This window comes from Drosophila elegans, unplaced genomic scaffold (assembly GCF_018152505.1).
Source record: "Drosophila elegans isolate 14027-0461.03 unplaced genomic scaffold, ASM1815250v1 contig_476, whole genome shotgun sequence".
NCBI lineage: Eukaryota > Metazoa > Arthropoda > Insecta > Diptera > Drosophilidae > Drosophila > Drosophila elegans.
The window spans coordinates 24,061,172-24,084,870 of record NW_024545863.1 but is presented as its reverse complement, the minus strand read 5'-3'; the positions used below and the strand labels follow the sequence as shown (position 1 = coordinate 24,084,870).

Here is a 23,699-nt window from a genome sequence, read left to right as displayed (position 1 = left end):
ACAGCCGTCGCACAAGTTCGCCAAAAGGAAAAAAACACACAAGCAGTTTCCATGCATGGCAAGAACATTAAAAAGAGAAAACATTACAGGACCAAATATATCAAAAAAAAAAAGACACAGGCAATGGATGATATGTGGATGGTTTCCACTCACTTAAGCTTCACTTGAGCCTCGTTGCTTTGGCTGTGAACAGATTTTCAAGCAAACGGCTAATTTATTTTGCCAGCCTAAAACTCATTAACTCATACATTTTTAAAGCTAACAATGTCCGCGTTTTCAAGTGAAATGCACACACACAATTCCTTCAAATTCAAGTGGAAAATGCTTAGAAAGAAGAGGTGGAGGCAGAGTGTTTTGCAATAATAATTTATAAATGAACAAATAAAGGGCGCACAGCAGCGGCAGCCAAAGGCAAATAAAAATAAATAAATAAAAATGGCAATGCGGCATAAAATGTGCGCCGAGAAGCCGAGTTGAGCCCCCATTCCATGTCGTTTTATATTTCTCTGTTGGTTTGAGTTGAGCAGGCCGGAAATGTAACTGCGACGCGTTTATTTTATTGCGTATACGCGGCGCAGCAAAGTAGGCAACAGTTTTAGCGGAGTGGGTTTTCGCATGCTTTGTATTTGCTCATGTGTGCGTTCGAGTATTACTGGTATGTGTGTGTGAGTGTGTGTTATATGGCCGCCGCAGCAGCGGCTTAACTTATTTTCCACAAAATTAAACCATCAAAAATTTGCCAACAACAATGTTGGGGTAATTTATTTGACTCATGTGCTGCTGTTAGCTCGCCAGTTGTTTGGGCATAGAAAGCCACAGCAACAGCAGAATGTGAAAAAAGCACACACACTAACAAGCACTGAAAAAAATGGAAGCCAATTTTTTTTTAAATATTAATAAGAATCAAATCGTTACAACATCTTGGTGCTTCGAGTTAAGCATAACCTTTTATTAGTCACATTGTCCGCTCTTTGTTCTCCAAAAATAAATGTTTATATGTTATAAAAATCTTAATTCGATATTACTTCTAAGTTAATAACGGATTCTAACTCGAGTAACCATTTTTAAATAATTCTTATATATCTTTCACATACATATGACTAATCATTTAGTTCAATTAAAAAACGGTACAATTTTATGAGAAAATTTTCCATAATTGGTACAGAAACATATACAAATTTAGGGTACAACTTTTGTGTAATTTCAAGAAAGGTTAAATAATTTGTAAAATTACCTAAAAAGCAACATTTTGAATATAAAGTTTACCTGATGGTTTGAATTAAATGTTTTCTGAGAGTGTACGCATCCAAGCCTTTGGCGTTGGTTGTGGCTATGGTTATGTTGGTGACGCTTCCGCAGCCGCAGTGGCTAACACGTACACACACCAGCCTTCAGCAGCGCTCACACATCGGTACTCACACATTTGCAAGATACTCGGACCACTCATCCACTTGGTCTTGTTCTTTGTTGGCTGGCGCATTTTTTTGTTGTTGAAATTAAATAAACAGAGCTGGCCTTGCAGGCATCTAAACTGCCACATTGCTCAGCCCATTGCCACGCCCCTCTGTTGCCCTCTGTGATGATGAATTGATGATAATGCCGCCGGGGATTTAGGCAAAATAATGCATAAAACTCGTCGCTGTTTTCGGGCAGCAAAGCTTTCAATATACATACATACATTTTTTTTTGGTTCTACGAACTTGGCTTTGAAAAGAGTTAAGCGTTTATTTATTAGCATACATTTTACTAGAGTTTTTTTGTTTGGGCTCGTGCTGCCCGGCGGGCTCAGTTTATTAAGTCTCAAGTGGTGAGCCCATTCTCCGAGTGTTAGACAAACTCTTCTCATTCTAACAAAAAGTTGCAGTGCACTGAAGCAAAATTCACCTAATTTCACTTTATGAAATAATGTGCCACTATCGCAAAATAGGTTAAAGAGAAAATAAGTTTTATGACTGATGTCATAAATAAATCAAAAATAATTGAATCCAAAATTGTATTTAATATATACTATTTCATCTGTCTTATATTTCTCAGTTAATTGACTCAAATTATTTTCTATTACTCATTGATTTTATTTGTTGTATTTTCATTTACCAAAAAATGAATATAATAAATTGACCTCAAGTAAATGTTTGACTTATCTCTCAGTGTACTAGACTATTTACAAGTTCGTTTTGTTGCCATTGCCGTTGGCTTAAACACAGCCAATTTCATGCAAAGTTGGATGCGACCCCTTTCCATCCTTCGGTAACCTGTCCCATGTCCTTGATGGATGACTTTTGACGCCAGGCAACGTTTGGCGGCCAATTTGATTTGGTTCGCATGGGGCACAGAAAAGCCCGAGCCTAAGGCCTCTCGGCAGGACTTGCAGCTCACAACCGTCGATTTGTCAGACATTTGGCGTGGAACTCGAGGCGACCAGAGTGACTGGGGGATAAGCGAATGAGCCCAAGTAGCCGGCAGTGAATTACAGATTGAGTTTTGAATTTTTGGCATTTTTGTGTGCTGGAGCCAAAGCGATGCCACAAGATAAATGTTCTGTGAAACTGACAAAAAAAACAGAACGATAATATAGCATCTGGGTATGTTTGTTTATTTCTACTGAGAAGTTTATACAACTTTGCTTAAAGTTTAGACACATCGTTACAAAGAATGTTAGGAACCTGTAAAAATTATAAAAATATATACATATAAAGTTTTAATCTATAGAAAGAAATACCAAAACTAATAAACCAGGATCATTAAAAAGTGATCGTCAAAGAGGTCAAGTCAGATTTATTTTACAAAGAAAAAAAGTCAGATTCACCCTTCCACTTGCATTTGCTCACTTTTGTGGCCGCTCGCATGACGCAAAGACAATTTGCATGACGTATACGCCACATGGGTCATGGGTCACGGCTGTCAATGTGGCTTGTAACTCTGAACTGGTATGTGGGATATGGCATCTGGGATAGCAGTTTTCGCCTGCTCTGCAAGTCTCGTCTCGCCTGTAAGCCAATGCTATAACAGGCCAAAGCCAACGTCTGAAAGATGTGCGACGAGACAAACAGCAACATTTTAAGAACGCAACAGTGTACAGAGAACAAAAATTAACGGATAGAGGAAAAAACACATTTTAGACTTTAGAATGTTAAAAAACATCATAAAAATTAAAAAAATTTCAATATTCCATCATTTACGAAGGATTATACATTATAACTATTTTCATTAATCAGCATTTAAATTCCTCTAAAAAAAATCATAAACGTGTTAAAACTTAATCTCTTTTTTTTAGATGTTAAGTGCGGCTTACTTTTATCTTTCAATTTTAGCTACAACAAGAAAGAAAGCAAACCTTAGCGATCCGAAGTTTATATACCCTTGCACTTATTGCGTAAATTAAATATTTTTTAAAATATTTAAGTCTAAAACACTTTAAAATGTTATTTTTTTTCCTGTGCAGCTTTTAAGCCATAAAGGAACAACACCCGACGTCACAGCAGCAAAGTGGAGCTAAGGAAGATTAATCTTTAAGGTGGATTTCATGCACGTAAGCCAGTGAAAGACTCTCAGTCACGATATGATGCATGAGCCATCGGGTTTAATATGTAAACTCCTTAAAAGCGCTGAGTTTTCAGCATCAAGAGTGCAGCGGCGTTAATTTGCCCAATAAAATGCAACCAGCTACGAGGAGCAACTAGCGCAGCCATAAATATCATCAGCCACTGAGAGTCAGCGAGCAATGAAACGAGTTTTTCCCGGCAAGACAAAGGAAAAACCGGCGGGGAAAATCGACAGGGAAAGCTCAGCGGGTGGTGCGCCGCATTTAGAGGCAGTCAAACTGGCAGCCGTCGGGCTCTGATCCTAAGTCTTCTCCTCCTGCCACCCGACTTCCTGCCGCCGAATCCTTGAGCCGAGCACTTCCGCTTCTTATCGCGGCAATGTAAGCGCGTTTCCGTTTAGGACTCAATCTCAGACTCATTTCGCAGCATCGGGAGCGCCATTAAACTAGCAGCTCGGCGCTGGATTACAAGTAAATTGGAAAGGATTTAAAGATGAGCTTGCTGCGCCTGCTTGGTGCCCTCTTGTTGGTCACATTCAATGGTAAGTGCACTTTGAGAAAAATAAAATATTAATTTAAGATTGAAAGCCCAGAAACTAAATGAAAATTCTTTAAACTTAATAATTTGATAAAAAGTATAAACCAAAATTATATAGGTGGTAACAAAATACCATGCCATGAATAGGGTATGCATGCAAAAATAAAAAATATTTAATTTTAGATTGATCTTTCTAAAATATCTAGTTGAATAAACATAAAACAAAATATGTTTTTAATAGAAGCAGGAAAATAAAAATAGGTACAGCATTTGTATTTATAACATTTATAGCATCACATTGATACATTTTTAAAACAACCTAGCCACAACTAATTATAAGAACCATATATCTTATTTTGAGTGCAAAATGAATAGCTGTTCGAAATTTATGAACATGATTAACAGTATAGCCCACCCCAGCCCAAAAGGCCATAAACGCTCGGCTTTTGCCCGCTTGCTGCGACTTATTTGCACTCACAATTTATTTGCAGAACTATTTATGTACGAGCGCATTGGCATTGGAAATCATAATAACAACAGTGCCAGAGCCGTGGCAGCAACGATTCAATAAATGTTGCAATTTGCATTGACAACTACAATAAATTTATCTTAAACGAACAAACATTTTTCTTGCAGCTTTGCTGCCCGACTGGCAAATAAAATGCGATATGCCAAAGGCTTATCGTTGCCACAAAAGGCTGTGACGGCAAAAACAACAATATACAATAAGTAATAACCAAAGCTGCACACAAATTACACTATGGGAAAACCCTCGACAGCACTCACAATATATTTCAATTTGTTAAAACACTCACTCAAACGCCCTCTCCGCATTGCCAAATGCATAAAGATCCCATGTAACGAAACGAAATCTTTTTGAAAATAAAAAAGCAAATTTGCTTCATATAGAATACGGAATTTCGTCAAGCATATTTGTCAAAATAATAAACGCATGTGTATTGCATTGGGGATTTTCTTTTTTTACAGTCGAAATAGAAATATTTATTTGTAAGATCCAATTCGAATTGATAGTTTATCTGTGAGCTTGGTAATTTTTAATCAGATGTCACAAAGAATTTCTTATCGGTTTGTTTTTCACATCGAAAACGAAAACTAATTCAATTAATTTTGGTTTTTGATGACATGTCCTTAAATTGAAAGTAACTTTACATTTACTGTATAGAAATAAAAATAAACTGAAGTCTAAAGAAAACTAAATGACCCCTAATGAATTTATTTGTTAATTTTTTATATTCCTTAATAAGAGCATCAGTTACAATAACACTGCAGAGTGGCAGGGCGAAGGGCGTAGGGCTATGGGTTGCCAAGGGGACGTGGCCCATTGTCATAAATTAAAAATGAGGAAGTGTATGAAAATAAACCAAAAAGGCAAACGGCCCAGCCAGCTAGCCGCAGCGGAAATACAAAAAGCGTTGATAAATAAATTTCTAACAAAACAAACAGCTTCCAGGAAAAAAAGGCAACATAAAACCCAAAGTCCCAAAGCCCAAGAGCCCAAGCAAAAGCTACGGTTGCCCAGGTCAAGATCTAATACTTAAAACTTAAGCGATCATTATAAGCAGTAAATGGTTAATCACTCATTATTTTTCATTAGATATCTCACACTAATAATGTTTTAAAACACGCTTTGAGACATGTCCGTAACAAGGAATAACCGAGCTTCGCCAACGTAATACCTTGCTGAAAATCTGTTTCTCACACTTTAAGCTATTCTCTCAACGCTTTAAACTTCCAGTTTAGGGCGATAACGATATTCAACGCGTGCCTCGAATTTTGCAGGACGCATTTTATGTGTCGCAACACTCCATGCCCTCCATTTCCTGGCCAATTCCTTTCATGCCACTGCAACAGCAGCTACACTGGCCTAGAGACTCTGGGCGCAGTGGCCAACACCAATGTCCAAAGCCGCTGCGGCTTTGATGGAATTTGCGAAAATACTGCACGAGAAAGACTAGCCCAAAAAAATAGGCAAGTTACTTAAAATAAAAGTCGACTTTATAATGCTCTACGTGCTGGATTGGTAGAGTCAAAAATACCATTAAAAATAATTAAGGCTTTTAACGTTTAGTAACTCAATATTTGTAGGCTTTCTCTTCAAATAATAAACTTTATTTATTTCGTATTGAACATAAATTATTTATCAGCGTTCGAGTAAATTAAAAATTACATTGGTTAATTGGTTATTGTTAAGCATTCGCATAAAGTCTTATAGTCTTTTTAACAGGAGCCTTTTATTTATTCTCACTCATTTCAACATTACATTAGAAATTATGATAAGAAAAAAACTTTCATATAAACTAACAGTATCCATTTTCGTTATCCCACACCCCCCAAATCCATTTCGACGACAGTTTCGGTTTTGCTTTTAAAACCAGGACTGTGACCGTATCTCAAACGTTTTATACCATATATTATATACGATATTTTTGTTTCTATTTTTTGCGGCTTATTTGGCTGGCACGACACGTCCAGTTTTAGGTTTTTTGGCCCGGGTGCAGATAGATCCTCGTGGGGCTTTATTTTGGCTTTCGGCATTTGTTTAAATTAAAGATTATGCACAAGTGAAAAAGTAACCATGCGGACGCAAAGGAGGGGATGCTATTTGAAATTTAAATATGCGAACCAAACACGACCTTGGGCCACGTGGCGTATGATGGATTTTGGGACCGCATGACGTCAATGGGAGCAAAATCTGTTTTTCGCTCTTAAACTGAAGTCTAAAGAAAACTAAATGACCCCTAATGAATTTATTTGTTAATTTTTTATATTCCTTAATTTTTTAATGAACATAAACGAACTTGATATGGCTTTATAGAGCCAAGCACAACGATAACCAAACCAATATTAAAACATTCGCATGTCAAATAAAGTATTTTGATTTTTATATTGGCGCTCGAACAGTCTCCATAAAAATATGTCAAATGCAAATTATGCATATAAATAGGAATAAATAATAATATATGAATCAACAAATAAATATGTCGCAAAAAGAGATATGTGTTTCGCGCACCCGCATCTTTGTGTAAAAGTCAATTTGCTGTCGCCGCCCGAAAGTCGCGAGTGCTATAAACAAGGCGAAATGCGCGTGAGACCGCAACGCCGCGGCGCGCCGCGGCAAACGCCATCTGCGAATAAATAAAAATCGAGCGCAAGAGCGGAAAATGCAAAATAATTGCATATTTATGTGCGCCAGGCCACTGAGCCAAAGGAGCTGGATTCTGAAAAAGGCCGAAAGAGCTGGGAGCTACGAGCTGCAGCCATAAATCCCAAGCGGCTTGTCTGCTTTTAATACGCGTACAACGAATCCCAGCCCGAAATGCGCAAATGTCTGACTGCTCATAATATTTGCCATATTCGCCCGGCAGACAAATGTCAAACTGCCCGGCTGATGGCGTAAAATTTATTTCAATTAAATAAATGTGAAGTTCCCGATTCCTCGCACAAGATATGATACTTCATGGATGGATTTATTAATCTGCGGAGAATTGGGATTAGGGTGGACAGCCTTAAACCGCATTAAAGTTGATCGGAAATTTAGAAGAGGCCAGATGTTTGGATGTTGTTTGCAAATTTTGGCAAAATGTATTTACTTTCTTAGTATGGCTGTTGAAAATTGAGTGTGAGTGTATGGTTAAAAAAAAGGAATTAATTGTTTTCTTAAGTTTGTTTTCTTTGTTTCCAAATAAATACAAACTATATTTGTAATAAGACGTTTCAACACATTTATACATTTAAACACTTGTTCCAAAACTAAACAAACAATGAATAGTTTTGTATTGAAACATAAATCAGTTTTCTTACCCAGAAGGCTCTTAAAAGCGGTGAATATACACCCAATTAAAGAGCACGCTTTAAAAGCATTCTGAAAATTAGTAGAAAATGAGCGAGGGTTGATTGCGCAATAATTCCCACTAATCACCCCTCGGTCGGGAACACAAAGCCAATGAAATTAACTAAAAATCAGTCAAGAGCATGAACGGCAGCGTTTTATCTGGTCGCTTGTCTTTCGGCCATTATCTTTGCGTTTTGTGCGGCGGAAGAGGAAGCGCGTTTGATAATAATAATAATAACAATAACAGCGCCAACACTTGGCCATTGTTTTAGTGGAAGCCAAGCGAAAAAGCAGCAGCAGCAGTAGGAACAACAACAAGATGACACTTTAATGGCACAAATGCGGAACTAAACAAAAACCGAAATCAACGAGAAATGGGTGTGGAAAGCGACTCCCGCCAGCTGTCATAATGAAACTGTCAAGGACAATAGGGGGCCAACGGAAATACAAAGTGTACGTGTGCCCCTCTGGAAAAGTCCCGGCCCCCTGGATTTTCCTTCTCCCCTTTCCTTTCGCATCCGCCACTTTCCGGTACTGCGATAAAAGCGACAAACGAAAATTCTGTCTGACGGGCAGAGGCCATTTATAAGAGCATCAGTTACAATAACACTGCAGAGTGGCAGGGCGAAGGGCGTAGGGCTATGGGTTGCCAAGGGGACGTGGCCCATTGTCATAAATTAAAAATGAGGAAGTGTATGAAAATAAACCAAAAAGGCAAACGGCCCAGCCAGCTAGCCGCAGCGGAAATACAAAAAGCGTTGATAAATAAATTTCTAACAAAACAAACAGCTTCCAGGAAAAAAAGGCAACATAAAACCCAAAGTCCCAAAGCCCAAGAGCCCAAGCAAAAGCTACGGTTGCCCAGGTCAAGATCTAATACTTAAAACTTAAGCGATCATTATAAGCAGTAAATGGTTAATCACTCATTATTTTTCATTAGATATCTCACACTAATAATGTTTTAAAACACGCTTTGAGACATGTCCGTAACAAGGAATAACCGAGCTTCGCCAACGTAATACCTTGCTGAAAATCTGTTTCTCACACTTTAAGCTATTCTCTCAACGCTTTAAACTTCCAGTTTAGGGCGATAACGACATTCAACGCGTGCCTCGAATTTTGCAGGACGCATTTTATGTGTCGCAACACTCCATGCCCTCCATTTCCTGGCCAATTCCTTTCATGCCACTGCAACAGCAGCTACACTGGCCTAGAGACTCTGGGCGCAGTGGCCAACACCAATGTCCAAAGCCGCTGCGGCTTTGATGGAATTTGCGAAAATACTGCACGAGAAAGACTAGCCCAAAAAAATAGGCAAGTTACTTAAAATAAAAGTCGACTTTATAATGCTCTACGTGCTGGATTGGTAGAGTCAAAAATACCATTAAAAATAATTAAGGCTTTTAACGTTTAGTAACTCAATATTTGTAGGCTTTCTCTTCAAATAATAAACTTTATTTATTTCGTATTGAACATAAATTATTTATCAGCGTTCGAGTAAATTAAAAATTACATTGGTTAATTGGTTATTGTTAAGCATTCGCATAAAGTCTTATAGTCTTTTTAACAGGAGCCTTTTATTTATTCTCACTCATTTCAACATTACATTAGAAATTATGATAAGAAAAAAACTTTCATATAAACTAACAGTATCCATTTTCGTTATCCCACACCCCCCAAATCCATTTCGACGACAGTTTCGGTTTTGCTTTTAAAACCAGGACTGTGACCGTATCTCAAACGTTTTATACCATATATTATATACGATATTTTTGTTTCTATTTTTTGCGGCTTATTTGGCTGGCACGACACGTCCAGTTTTAGGTTTTTTGGCCCGGGTGCAGATAGATCCTCGTGGGGCTTTATTTTGGCTTTCGGCATTTGTTTAAATTAAAGATTATGCACAAGTGAAAAAGTAACCATGCGGACGCAAAGGAGGGGATGCTATTTGAAATTTAAATATGCGAACCAAACACGACCTTGGGCCACGTGGCGTATGATGGATTTTGGGACCGCATGACGTCAATGGGAGCAAAATCTGTTTTTCGCTCTTTTGTTGGTTGTCGTGTAAACAAGCAAATGGCTTTAAATTGCTCGCAAGTAGCAAAAATACAATGAGTACAATAACTGTAATCGTAATAAGCCATTTAGCACTCCATCTTTCCTCCAGCAACAGCTTTAGTATATATTTATAATTCATATTCATATTGTTAATTCCCACCAACCCACCACCCCACACCCCTTTTGCAAGCCCTTTTATCCGTCGCCGAGGGCAGCTGCCATAAAAGCATCATAAACATTTTACAGCAGTTGCAGTTGCTGCAGGAAACAACCCTAGAAAGCGGATACGGTGTCGCTCCTCTGTGCCACCCTCATAATTGCAGCCAGCCTTTTGGCCTAGCCTCGGAAAAAGGGGGCGTGGCGCCGGGAATTAGGATGGCTTTATCAGAGGGAGGCGCCCTAAACTCATATATGTGTTTATATAGGATTTTTAAGCTTTTAAGATGACTATTTTCTCCTAAACCGGCTCAAAGGATAAATATTGAAAATATAAAAATGTTTGACGAATGTATTCACTTCTTAAAAAAAAAACAAAAAACAGCATAGACATAGAATGAATGATACAGCCCTCAGCCTCTGGTATGTCTGATTTTTTAAATTTTAAAACCAAATTTAAAGGTTTCCAAAAATAAGTATATTTTAAAGAGTTAAATTTAATGCAACAAAACTATAAATACCTTGTTTTTTCTTAAGCGGATAAAATGCCATATTTTTAAATCTAATATGTATGTACCATGAAATACACTTCTTTAAAAGTTATTACTTATGTTAATTTTTGCTTATCACCTTTTAAGAAATTGACTTATAAGCTCAATTTAATCAAAATGTTTATATTTCCAAGACAACATAATCATTCTCAAGGAAACATGTTTATTAAATCATCAAAATAAGATGCAAAAAGAACCTACCTACCTCAAGTAAAATCAGCTTTTCTTGTGTTTCTTAAAATAAATTAAAATTGCTGGGGAAAACAAATATATTCTCTACGATGCAAAATCTACCCAGATTTTTCCCATTGCGCCACAAACTAACTCATGTTGTTTTGACCAACTTGTGTTTGGTCCAAATCCCCTGCTCCCAAAACTTATATAACTGCCCTCGCGGCTCGCATTGTTCAACTGCTTGTTAGCCTCAGGTGTAAATTACAAATCTGAACGGCGCATAATGAATGAAGGCGCACAGCCCGTGGAGCGGCAAAAGAGGCGACTAAATGAAATGAAATCGCAGTGAAAACGCTTTCATTAAACATGCCGGAATGGGAGGTGCTGAAGTTTTCCCCTCGCCGAAGGGGGCGTGGCAGAGAAAGGAGGCTAGAAAAGGCCGGGCCGAGGGAATAGCGCGACAATCTGCGGCCAAGTTGATTAGAAAGCCGGGCAGAAAGTCTCGCCTGGGACTGGCAGGCAGCCTAATGAAAAACTTGGAAATTTACGGTCAACGAGTTGTCAAAGCGGCACCAGTAAGACTGGGCAAGTAGGGAAATGAAGGAGCCTGGGCGCCCATAGTTTCCGAAACGCGAAGTCAAACAATTAAGCCCAGCCATGTTCGAGTGGAGGGAGCGACAGGCGGTTTAAATAAATAATTGCCATCGAAATTAAGCAATGGACAGGGTAGCGGTACAGGGGGACCTGCTGATGGGCAGTAGGCACAGGTCTGCACTGGAAATAGTTCATATATTATTTCATCATTTTTGAAATATCCAAAAAAAAAGATTTTTAAGTTCAACATTTTCTTAACTTATTCAAGAGGCTACTTCTTGTGAAAATTTATTATTCTAATCACTTATTAACATAATTTTCCATTAAAAAACATCTGTTTTTAATGTGAGATTTAAAATATATAAAATTCAGTTTTGAAAAAAATAAAAGAAATTAAACAATTTATTATTATTTGATTTATATTTTCTTTTTAATGAAAAACAACGCTTTATATAAATTTTTAATAATGTTTTTTTTACTGTTAACTCCTGTTAATTCTTTATAAAATTCTTGATTTCTAGAAATTATTCTTCATTTAATAAGACTTTTTTTGGCAGTATTAGTGCCGTAATTTCGCGGGCCCGGCACAGTTAAGCGAAGGAGCAAAGTGTCACGGCATCGAGGAAAGGACAGCACCGGACACGGCGACACGGTAATGCGCGGATACGGAAACACGGAGACTGGGACTCGGACGATAGCAGGAGTAATGACAGGAAGTCCCGATAAAGGAGACAAAGAAAACGCATGCATTAACACCGATAACAGACCATGGCAAAAAGGCTACACCCAGGGGCATACAAGTGGGGTGGCGGACTGAGGAGTCAGCCCAGAGCAAAGTTCATTAGCGCTGATCAAGGGCCTACGGGTACCCATTCGAAAATACCGGAAGGCCAAAAGCAAATCCCCACATGGCCCATAAAATGCTATGTAAATTTAACACTCATTAATAATGCCAGCCCCCACCAGGAAATGGTTTGTGGCCGATTTGGCCAAATAGCAACTATTAAATTGCAATCAAATATTGCCCAACATTTTAATAGTAGCCACAAAAAACCTTTTAGTCCCCAAAACACCCCAAATGCAAGTGACAAAAGTTAATGCTAATGTGGCATATGCAAAAATAGAAACAGATAAGCCCCACAGTTTTAGGGAGAAGAGGCTGTTTACCTTGTGGCAAGTAAAATTAAAGCTTTGGTTACTTCATAACTAACAAATAGTAAAGTCAACAAAAGGTAAGGTCCAAAATTTAAATGGAGAAATTTGGTCCTTTTTTGATTGTATTTTTTGATTATTTAATCCGCTTAAAGCTTATTGATTTTTATACCCTTGCAGAGGGTATTATAATTTCAGTCAGAAGTTTGCAACGCAGTGAAGGAGACATCTCCGACCCTATAAAGTATATATATTCTTGATCAGCATCACTAGTAGAGTCGATCTAGCCATGTCCGTCTGTCCGTCCGTCTGTCCGTCTGTCCGTCCGTTTATATGCAAACTAGTCTCTCAGTTTTAAAGCTATCTGCATGAAACTTTCCCAAAAGTTGTCTTTCTATTGCAGGTAGTATATAAGTCGGAACGAGCCGGATCGGACGACTATAGCATATAGCTCCAATAGGAACAATCGGAAAAATAAATGAAAAAAAATTATATCTTTGCTGTTTTTTAATTTTTTGTTTAGTTCTTCGGCATATAGTAATGGTTAAATATTTCTGATTTACGATTTAAGTTTCATCAAAATCGGACGACTATAGCATATAGCTCCCATAGGAACAATCGGAAAAATAAATGAAAAAAATTATAACTTTGCTGTTTTTTAATTTTTTGTTTAGGTCTTCGACATTTAGTAATGGTTAAATATTTTCGATTTACGGTTTAAATTATATCAAAATCGGACGACTATAGCATATAGCTCCCATAGGAACAATCGGAAAAATAAATGAAAACAAGAAAGAAAGCAAACTTCGGCAAGCCGAAGTTCATATACCCTTGCAGCTATTGCAAGAATTAAACATTTTTGAAAACATTAAAATTATGATTTACTTTCGTATATGTTTAAAAACATTGAAGCTATGATGATTTGCAGCCCAATTATTTGATAGTTATTTTATATATTTTTATTATTTCTAAGGGAGCTATATGATATAGACGTCCGATTTTGATAAAATTTAAACCATAATTCTGAAATATTTAACCATTGCTATATGTCGAAGAACTAAACCAAAAATTAAAAAACAGAAAAGTTATAATTTTTTTTCATTTATTTTTCCGATTGTTCCTATGGGAGCTATATGATATAGTCGTCCGACTTTGATGAAATTTAAACCGTAAATCGGAAATATGTAACCATTACTAAATGTCGAAGAACTAAACAAAAAATTAAAAAACAGCAAAGTTATAATTTTTTTCATTTATTTTTCCGATTGTTCCTATGGGAGCTATATGCTATAGTCGTCCGATTTTGATGAAATTTAAATCGTAAATCGGAAATATTTAACCATTACTAAATGTCGAAGAACTAATCAAAAAATTAAAAAACAGCAAAGTTATAATTTTTTTTCATTTATTTTTCCGATTGTTCCTATGGGAGCTATATGCTATAGTCGTCCGATCCGGCTCGTTCCGACTTATATACTACCTGCAATAGAAAGACAACTTTTGGGAAAGTTTCATGCAGATAGCTTTAAAACTGAGAGACTAGTTTGCATATAAACGGACGGACAGACGGACAGACGGACATGGCTAGATCGACTCGCCTAGTGATGCTGATCAAGAATATATATACTTTATAGGGTCGGAGATGTCTCCTTCACTGCGTTGCAAACTTCTGACTGAAATTATAATACCCTCTGCAAGGGTATAAAAATTATAACTTTTCTGTTTTTTAATTTTTTGTTCAGTTCTTCGACATATAGCAATGTTTAATTATTTCAGAATTATGGTTTAAATTTTATCAAAATCGGACGACTATATCATATAGCTCCCATAGAAAAAATAAAAAAAAAAAAATAACTATCAAATAATTGAGCTGCTAATCATCATAGCTTTAATGTTTTTAAACATATACGCAGTAAATCATCATTTTAATGTTTTCAAAAATGTTAAATTCTTGCAATAGCTGCAAGGGTATATGAACTTCGGCTTGCCGAAGTTTGCTTTCTTTCTTGTTTTGAAGTACTTTCTTCATTTTTGCAAATATATCTAAAAATTCTTTCCACAGCTTTAAGCAATCAAAACAAACTAATTTAATGCCTAACAGCGAATCAATAACTCTGAACTTTTTTTATTTGGATCTCGCACACACCAACCTGGGGTCAATTGCTAATTGCCAGACCCTCACAGTAGTTTTCGTGACATTTCCTCTAGTCACGTGCTCCTCACTAGTTCGCACACACAGAGAAATTGGAGGTGGGATTGTGTGCCTAGCATTTTGGCGACCCAATCTTGATGCTATCATCAATTGTCAAATAACCAACTGTGTGAGATTTGCGCACCAGCTGTGGCCAGAAGCGTTGAAGCATTCATGGAACTGCAAATCAACGAATACGGGTTATGCGCACACATGTTACACAGGCACGCAGATACACTGGAAAAACATTGTTAAGTTAAAAATTTAAAAAATTGTACATTGGAGGAAAATATATTTTGTAATTAGTCTGAGCTAACAATTGTTAGCATTAATGCTTGTATTTAAATAAGGCACTTTTAGATAATAATAATAATAATATAAAAGGCGTTTATTATCCGAAACTATGCGAACTGGTTTTATGGATTCAATTTCAGTGTTGTAAAAATTTGGCAATAAAATTTAGTCAAATATTTTCGGACAACGCTTAACTTGGCAAAAGAGAATTTGGTTTTTTTGTATCAGTGAACGTATGCATATGAGAGCTCCCCCTCAACAACTCACTTTGTGGGTTATTTGTTTTGGTCATACGCTCATTTCGCTTCTGCTGGGAAAATCGAATGTTGGACCCCAAAGAACCATGAACCCCAGAAACACAAAAACCCAGAAAAAGAGGGGGGAAAAGAGTAAAAGGAAAAGGCAAAGGCCAAAGGTTCGACTAAACGATTCAAGGACTCAAGCACAAAAATCAAGAGCAGCAGCAGAGTAAACAAACGAAAAAGGGAACCGCAAATGTACAACGGACAACAAGCTACCAAAACCGAATCATGGCCAAGGGTTCTCGTATCCCCCGCCAGAAATTCCCAACTACTGGTGCTGTTTGCGTTGCCACAAACAAAAAAAGTAAACCCAAAACCCAACCCAATCTCAAACGACGAGCAACGAGCTGAGCAATCGTAAATCTTCTTATGTGCAGCAGCATTTTAACGATAATTTGCTTTATTGAAGCCGTTTAGATTTGGCCAGCAGAGCGGTCCGCATCCGCACCGAACCGGACCACAAGTCAAACGACAACTAGAGCGTACCCATGTGTCCAGACTGGGCCCAATCCAAGCTCCTTCTCATCCTTGAGCACACTGTGTTAAAAATAGTTAGTAAAATTCTGCAAAGTTCGGAGTCTTGTAATTTAAGATCAACCACGATCTGTATATAATATGTTGTACATACAGAAAATTTTTTTCTTCCGTAGTTTTAAATTACTCTCTTAAATAATCTGTATAGAAGACACTATTATTTGTATAGATTAATCAGTTTTGGCTTCAAATGATATTTGAATAGAATTTTATTTGACCCAAGTAATAAAACACTAAACATGAAATATAAAACATACATTTATTTACTTTATTTAATAAGACTACAGCTTTTATATAGTTAGATCAAGGTTTTGGTATTGTATTCCCTCAGTGTAGAATTTGGCGTCGGTTCCCCTTTTGAATGCTTGAAATGTTTCCGTTTAAATGGTTTTTATAGCAAATTTATGTAGAGGAAAACACTTTTAAGGTTGACCAAAAGGACATATGCAGTAATCCATAAAAATAGCTCACCAAACACATGCGACCCGAGCCAAATCGAACCGAATAGAATCGGTGCCTCTGTCCCTGGATTTCCAGAGGTGTGAACAAAGATTTGCCACTTTTGCCGCTCGTTTGGCCGGGCTCTTGGTAGTAACTGGTAGCTGGTGGCTGGTCTCCTGGTTTCTGGACCAATATGTGCCATGAATAATGGCCGGGTAAATTGCTCAGCAGCTTTCCAGCTAACTGGATTGCAGCAAATTGCCCAGTTGGCTGCTGCAGTCAGACATCCTGTTAATGTTTTGTCGAGTCCTTCCCGATGCTGTAAAAATGTTACCACGTCATTGGAAGTAATTACTGTGTCGTTTGGCAATTGACTCTGCATTGGTATATGGCCGTCGTTGATTTGTTGGCCTGACAGTTTAAGTAATTACATCTTACCTGGATCAAATGTGTGTTAGGTGTCAGAGTTTAACAGTAAGCTTTTCGATTGATTTCAAAAGATTACCACACTTGGGGAGACAAGAAATTAATTTTGAAATGCCCTAACAGGACGTGCTACAATGAATGATAAATCATTTTAAGGCCGTATCTAAGTGAAATAACTCAATTCGTCAGAATTCGACCGCATTTAATTAAAATATTTTATTAATTTATTTCACCAGGCAGGGGGCCATAAACTTACTTTATGCCATACATATACATACACTCAGTAATTGTGAAAAATACCAGCGATGCACAAGCAACATAAATTCAGGACAACAACAAGGACACAGTCCTATAAGCTTAAATTTCTTTACACTTTTGCCAGACCGTGCGCTATGGGTCGGCCATTATTTAAATTAATAAATATATTACAGTTTTACATTAAGCCAAAAAGAGAATGCCAAGTGCATTTAAGTCGCATTACGCATACGCTGTGTGGAACTGTTGAACAGTTTATTTATCTTCAGATTTCGAGAGCAGTGGCACTTTACCAATGACAAAGGGAATGCCAAAAATTATGATTGAGTGGAATTTGCGGCTCAGCTGCTGGATGCAGTTATTTATTAGAATTTCTTGTTGCTTTTAATTTTATAAAAATGTATTTTCTAGGTGCTATCGCTTCCCATCTATATTTTAATTTATAATCTTTCCTTAACCTTTATCTTCAAGCTTTCTGCTTATTTTCATTATTGAAACATCATTCATACATATATTCCCTTTGTAGCGACGCAATTCTCAGCTACTGTTATATTTGATTATGTTAAGGATTCTGCCAATACTTATTATTTTACTAAAAATTTTACCCTCCTTATCGATATGAGGTCAGCTTAATGTGTACTGAAACCAAAGAGTGAATCTTAATTTAAATTAGTTCAGTAAAAGATATCGGTGTAATTAAACAGGGATTTGTAGGTAATAGCAAACGGTTAAATAATATTTCAATGGTTATATAACAAAAAAAGTTTATTTTCAGGTTTTACTACGAACTAAGCCGCCATTTATAATTATTCTTTTCAGATACGATATTTTCAGGACACAGTTTTTGTTTTAATAGAAAATTATCTTTACATTTTACAGCATTCAATATAACTCTAAAGGCTGCCTTGACTCCACCAGTCACTTTCCACATTGCCGAGGGCTGCAGTTGTAGTTCCTCAGCTTCTGTTTCTATGCTGGTCGGCTTTACTTTGCTTTCACTCAGAAAAAAAATTTAAGAAAATCCATCTTTCCAAAAAATACTTAAATAAATATTTATAAATATTCAAACAAAAAAAAGATCCTTAAAAGAGTGTTATTTATTATTACCTATGGAATAAAAACATGACAATTGTATATTTTTTTTTTTTTCAAAATTTTCAATGTTTTGGCTATGGATTCGCAAAATTTACAAATCAAAACAATTAGATTACATAAATTATATCTGTTTTGAAAACTTGTATTTTGGCTACTGTCTAGTACATTTAATCGAATTCCGCACAATTTTCTCTGCGTGTGCTTTCTCGCATTTGCGCTAAGGGGCGTGCCTGGCATGTGACATTCGCCGGCATAAATGTCAACAACTGATTGTTATTGTTGTTGGTCTGCTGGCGTTTGTGTGCTTCTGGGGCTTCTACCTTCTTGTTGTTGTTGTTTCTGCTGTTGTTGGTTTTACTGTTGTTGTTGTTGTTGTAGCTACTGTGGCAAGTGTGACTGCGGCTTTGGCTGTCAACAATGGCTGATGCCAACAATGTGACCGTCATGCCGTGGGCACTTCCTAGCGCCAAGACTTTGCCACCGAGAGCCACTCAAACTTCGCTAAACACCCACGCTCACACACTCACTCTCACACGACACACACACGACACGCTGCGTAAACGCCGCGTCGTAATTGTAATTATTCTTGCTATTCAGCCAGATTTGTTAAGCCATTAGGCAACAGGTCGGCATCCATATTAATTCCACCGCGCAGCTGAGTCGGTGAGCTCGAATGGGGAATTCTGAAATAATTAAATTCATTTGTGCGATACCCCAAGCACAGCGCACAACTTTGTTAATAAAAACCCGAAAATAACCATAATAATGATAATGGCATCAATAACAACGGGGATTACTTGGCAATAGTTGAGCGCGCTTCATAAAAACCAGCTGTTAATATTTTTACCATTTTCACATCAATATGTAGATAAACGGTGGGAAAAAAAGAATTAATGGACGAAATGGAGAGAGTAGAGTAAGAATGGAAAAATGCTTTCTGTTATGTTCATGTTAGTAGTCTAATAAAAAATGAAACCATCCGCTTAACGATGCTAAATGGTACATTAACAATTAGTTTATCGGACTTTTTCAAGTTATGTCATAAATTAATTATAAATACATATATGGGCACAGAACATGTGTTTAACACAATTTTTAAATTTAAACTGAAAGTATTTTAAGGATTAGCATTATAAAATACATATAAATGCAGAATAAGTGTTCAACACCTATTTTAAACTTAAGTTGAATATATCTCATAATTAGAAAATGAATACTTCTATTAAAATTCAATTAACCTCATAAAAATTTTATTATAATTGCCAACAATAAATTTCAATAAGCAATTATTGTTGGCTGGTTTAATTTCGCTTTAAGATTTCCAACAATTCAATGAAACTCCCAAATATTTTGTTCACCCTAATTATTCAATTTTCGCCTTTCGCCTTAAAGTCTTGTATTTTGTGCTTTCTTAACTTACTAAAACTATATTAAATTCAATAACGGCATTCGTTTGCTCCATGACTTCGGCCTAATGGCCATCCATCGATTAAATTTAAATCGCTTTCGACCGAATAATGCTCTATTTGTACTCACCACTTGTCCTTTGTTAAATCATTGTTACACGGCTCCGCTTAAAGTTGATCCTTTCCATTTATCAATGGCAGCTCCTTGAACCACTCTCGCTGGGAAATATGATTTATGCGTCCCACAGCGCTTGACTACTAACTCCGCCTGCCCATGATTTCCACCGAATTTTCCCACAATTTTGCCGCCCAATCCCGTGGCCGTTTGAACTGTCGAAAGTTGTAAGTGTTGCCAAAGCAACTTGCCGCTGTTGCTACTAAACGAAGTCGAAATCGAATGCCATCGTAATGGCCTCTGGGCAGACAACGGGCATAATTTTACTCGCAGACTTTCAGACGGAAGGACACACGGACTTGAAGGCCAGCGGCTCGTTTGTCTGGCTCATCTCCATATTCTAAACAGAAGAAAATCAAAGCGAAGCAAAATAAAATAAATAAAATTCTGGAAGAATTCTCTAAGCCAAAAAAAAATTTAACAGTATTTTAATAGTAAATAAAATATAATTATAAAACTTTTAATATTAGAATACTTATTTTTAACGTTGTTCCCGTTAATTTTTGGTCAACAATCTATTGAACAATTTTTTTGTTGCAACTAACATAGATGGGCTATTCTATTCTTTTTTATAAAACGCTAAGCGTTTTAAATGCAATTATATTTAAACATACAGCACTTAAATAATGTTTATACCACGTTGTTGATTGAGATTTGTTTTGTCAAGTGCACGCCCTTATTAGCGGCAAAATTAAAATTTGAAATTATAATGCCATCCGGTCGGTCGGTAACTTCTTTTGACCAGCCAACCGTCTGATGTCTTGGCGCCGACCCATAAATATAAATTTGATTTTTTATATCGCACTTTGATATGTGTGCAGCAACACCAACACTTTGGCAAACTTTTCGCATTCCATCTCATTTCATCTCCGGAATCGGAATCCTGTTACAGCTGTCGGAAGCTGACTGAAAAAATATACAAGTCGTTTTAGGGGAAAAAACAAACGAAAAAGCTTTAAATGCCGCTCAAATTTCATTTGCATCATTTCGATTTGCATTAGTGGCCATAAAATATATTCAAACTTTTGCAGTAAAATCAAATGGTTTAATTTAAAAAGTCGTTAATTTTATTAACTTTAGTTTAATGGCAGCACATAAATGAAATGATTGTTTTGACGCTTCGTGGAATTGTCTTCACAAGTAGTTAAATATACTTTAATGTGGGATGCAATTGATTTTAGTTATTGACTTAAAGTGAACTGAAACTTTTTCTTTTGGGAATGGTTTTAGAACGTATTGAATAGGCATACAAGGTAATAGAAAAAAATTATTTACATTCTCATGACATATGAATTTATAAATTGAATTATTAAATATAATTTCCAAAGAGTTGCTTGTGCAAGTTACCAAACTTTTGCGCAACCATTAGAATTTTCTCAAAAGCACCCAAAAAACCATCTCAAGTTTCAGCTAAGCAGCTTATCAATTTAAATCAATTATAAGCAGGATTAAGCATTTAATCTCTCAAAGATCGCACGTGTGGTAAGAAATTTTTTACAAAGGAAAATTTTGGCCTTGGGCATAATGCATTGTGATTTGCTGATGAACACAAACTCAGCACGGCAATAGTCGGAAATTTTGGTTATTTGCCAAAGCTACGACTGCCATTGACAGTGATTTGCGTTTGGCAAAAACTTTTCTACCATTTTCTCCGCAAGTTGGAAACATGTCAAAAAAATACTCGGCCCATCCATATGCGTGCACAGCAAATTTCTAAGGTGTGGGTATAAGTGAAAGCGCACAGGCAGCAATTCGAAAAGTGGGAGAAATGCGCAAACTTTTTCATTACGCAATTTTTGCGCTTGGCCGGCGTACATACGCACCTCCAAGCGCCAGGCATAGTATGCGACTTTTTATCAAAATCACACTCATATATTCGAGTTTGCTTAAAAACTTTTCTAATTCCATTAACGTTACGCACATGCTCAGACTCCCCATCGTCCTTCCTTTCCACATCCTGGCCGGCCATTGTGGCCGATGAAGTTTTGCGCCCACGTGCATTTCCCCCGGACAATAGAGCTCACTGGCAAAAAAATTTTCAATTTACCTTAAAATGATAAACATAAACGGGAAAAATAAACAAATCCTCCATAACGGACATTTGTCAGTTTCATAAATAAATACGTTTTCGCTTTGATTTTATTTAACAACTATGTTTGTTAAACTTATCTACTTACTATTTAAAAATATTTAGAACTTTTTTAAGGAACATTTTCTTTTTTTACTCAAATACAGTGTGATAAGAAATAGGCATGTGCATGTTGCAAAGAATTATAATTTAAAGTTAATAGGTAAAGTTCCTAAGTGCTTAAAAGGCTTAAATGATTAAATTATTTATTTCATTAATGTTCTTATCCCAATATAGTTGCAGCTCGTTTATTATCTAATATTGATAATAATTTAATAATAATCTTGCAAGATTAATAGAGCTTCTCTTAGTGTAGAAAATAGAAAACGGATTTTGCATGACTTCACAAATTCAGGCAGCGTTTTTTGGCTCACTTCCACTCTTTAAAGTAAACAAACAGGACAAGGTCTATAATGAGCCGTAGTTGGGAACAGATTTCCTCGGACCACCGAAAGCCAGTTTCGGCCCGGGGGATAAGTTTGGGATTTGTGGTGCGCTTTAATTCTGTTGGGAAGTTGAAACATTTTTTCCGCGTCTCATTTCTCAGCTTGATTGCCATAGTGAGGAACTCGGGATTTTGGGTTCCGCTATAATTTGACTTAATTTTTGTTAATAATTATTTTCGCATTTTCGGCATTGCTTGTGGTTGATGGCAGCCAACGTTGCCCGGGCGAGGGATCAGAGTTAATTAGTTTGTAATTATTATAAATTGAGGATGAATGCTTGTGGCAAGTTTAATTGGATATTTGATGTTTTTAAATTACGCAAAAACGAGCGTAAAATATAAGCGCCAGCCATCGCGCTATCTTTTACGCTATAAGCTAGTCCTGGTCGGGGGTAAATTAATTTTTAATGCCTTGGCTTTGTCACTCGGCTCTATATTTATGTTCTGAGCCAAAGCAGCTGCCTTCTGCCCGAGTTGCATGCTTTTTGTGTCATCGACCGCGATTGTGTCACACGTGCCACACCCACTCCAAGTACAGTGAAAGCTTGATTTGCTTGCTTGATTTTAAATCTCAGAAGAAAATAATAGAATATATTAAATTTAATAGCAAATAAGGATTTGTTTTATTTAAGTTATCCTTTTTTTAGTGTTGACTTTTGTAGTTGGAAGATTGTACATCTTTCTATATTTGAAATAATTGATTAGCAATTCAGTGCTGATATCTTTTACCTCCTGTTTGTTTTTGCAGAAGAGTTTAAATCTATGAGTTGTTACTGTAATTTCAAGTTGTGGGAGGCTGCGTCGTGTTCGGTTTGTAGAGAGGGCCCCGGACAATTAATCATAATCTCGTGTAGTTGCACACCCAAGTGCCTGGGCCACGTTCGCAGCAGTTTTTCATAGTAGCGAACAATAAATTTTAGAGCCGCCGGCCGCGTCTTGAGCAGTCATAACTTTGAATCAAGAAAGCCACGTAGCCTTGTACACCATCTCCGCCCCTACCAACTCCCTGTTGAGGGTGAAAATATGTTTAAATTTTACTTTAGTTTGCCTCGATCCTGTTATTGTATTATCATTTTCCCTGTGTGCCACCCAGCCACGTACATTTGTAATAATTTCACATGAAATATGCTCTGGAGGGTGTGGGACAATGATAAAGTCGTTCGCTTTATTTGTACCCCATTGCTAATTCAATAAGGTGGCTATTGGCAGTGACTGCTCGGGTGCCCAACTATTTACGATATATAAATGGCTTAAACAAGTTTTTAACTACAAACATATGTAAAAATGAAGTGTCATAAGAAAAGTCTTTCAATAAAAAGAATTTGACTAAACAATTGATATTAATGGTATAAGAAGTAAAGGTCAACATTTTATTTACTTTGAAAAT

At 36.8% G+C, this 23,699-nt stretch overlaps 1 protein-coding gene across 2 annotated transcripts in view; it reads left to right on the top strand.

Moving 5' to 3' along the window:
- Positions 1-23,699, top strand: part of LOC108136862 — a 43,788-nt gene that overhangs the window by 1,989 nt on the left and 18,100 nt on the right. Inside the window, exons 2-3 of one of the 2 annotated variants that reach the window (XM_017258302.2) lie at positions 3,443-3,529; positions 3,604-4,083. In XM_017258302.2, coding sequence (XP_017113791.1) covers positions 4,035-4,083 — 49 coding nt within the window. In that variant the 5' untranslated portion in view covers positions 3,443-3,529; positions 3,604-4,034. Of the gene's footprint in view, positions 1-3,442; positions 4,084-23,699 lie in introns of both variants that reach the window. The other variant, XM_017258301.2, reaches the window with a different exon arrangement.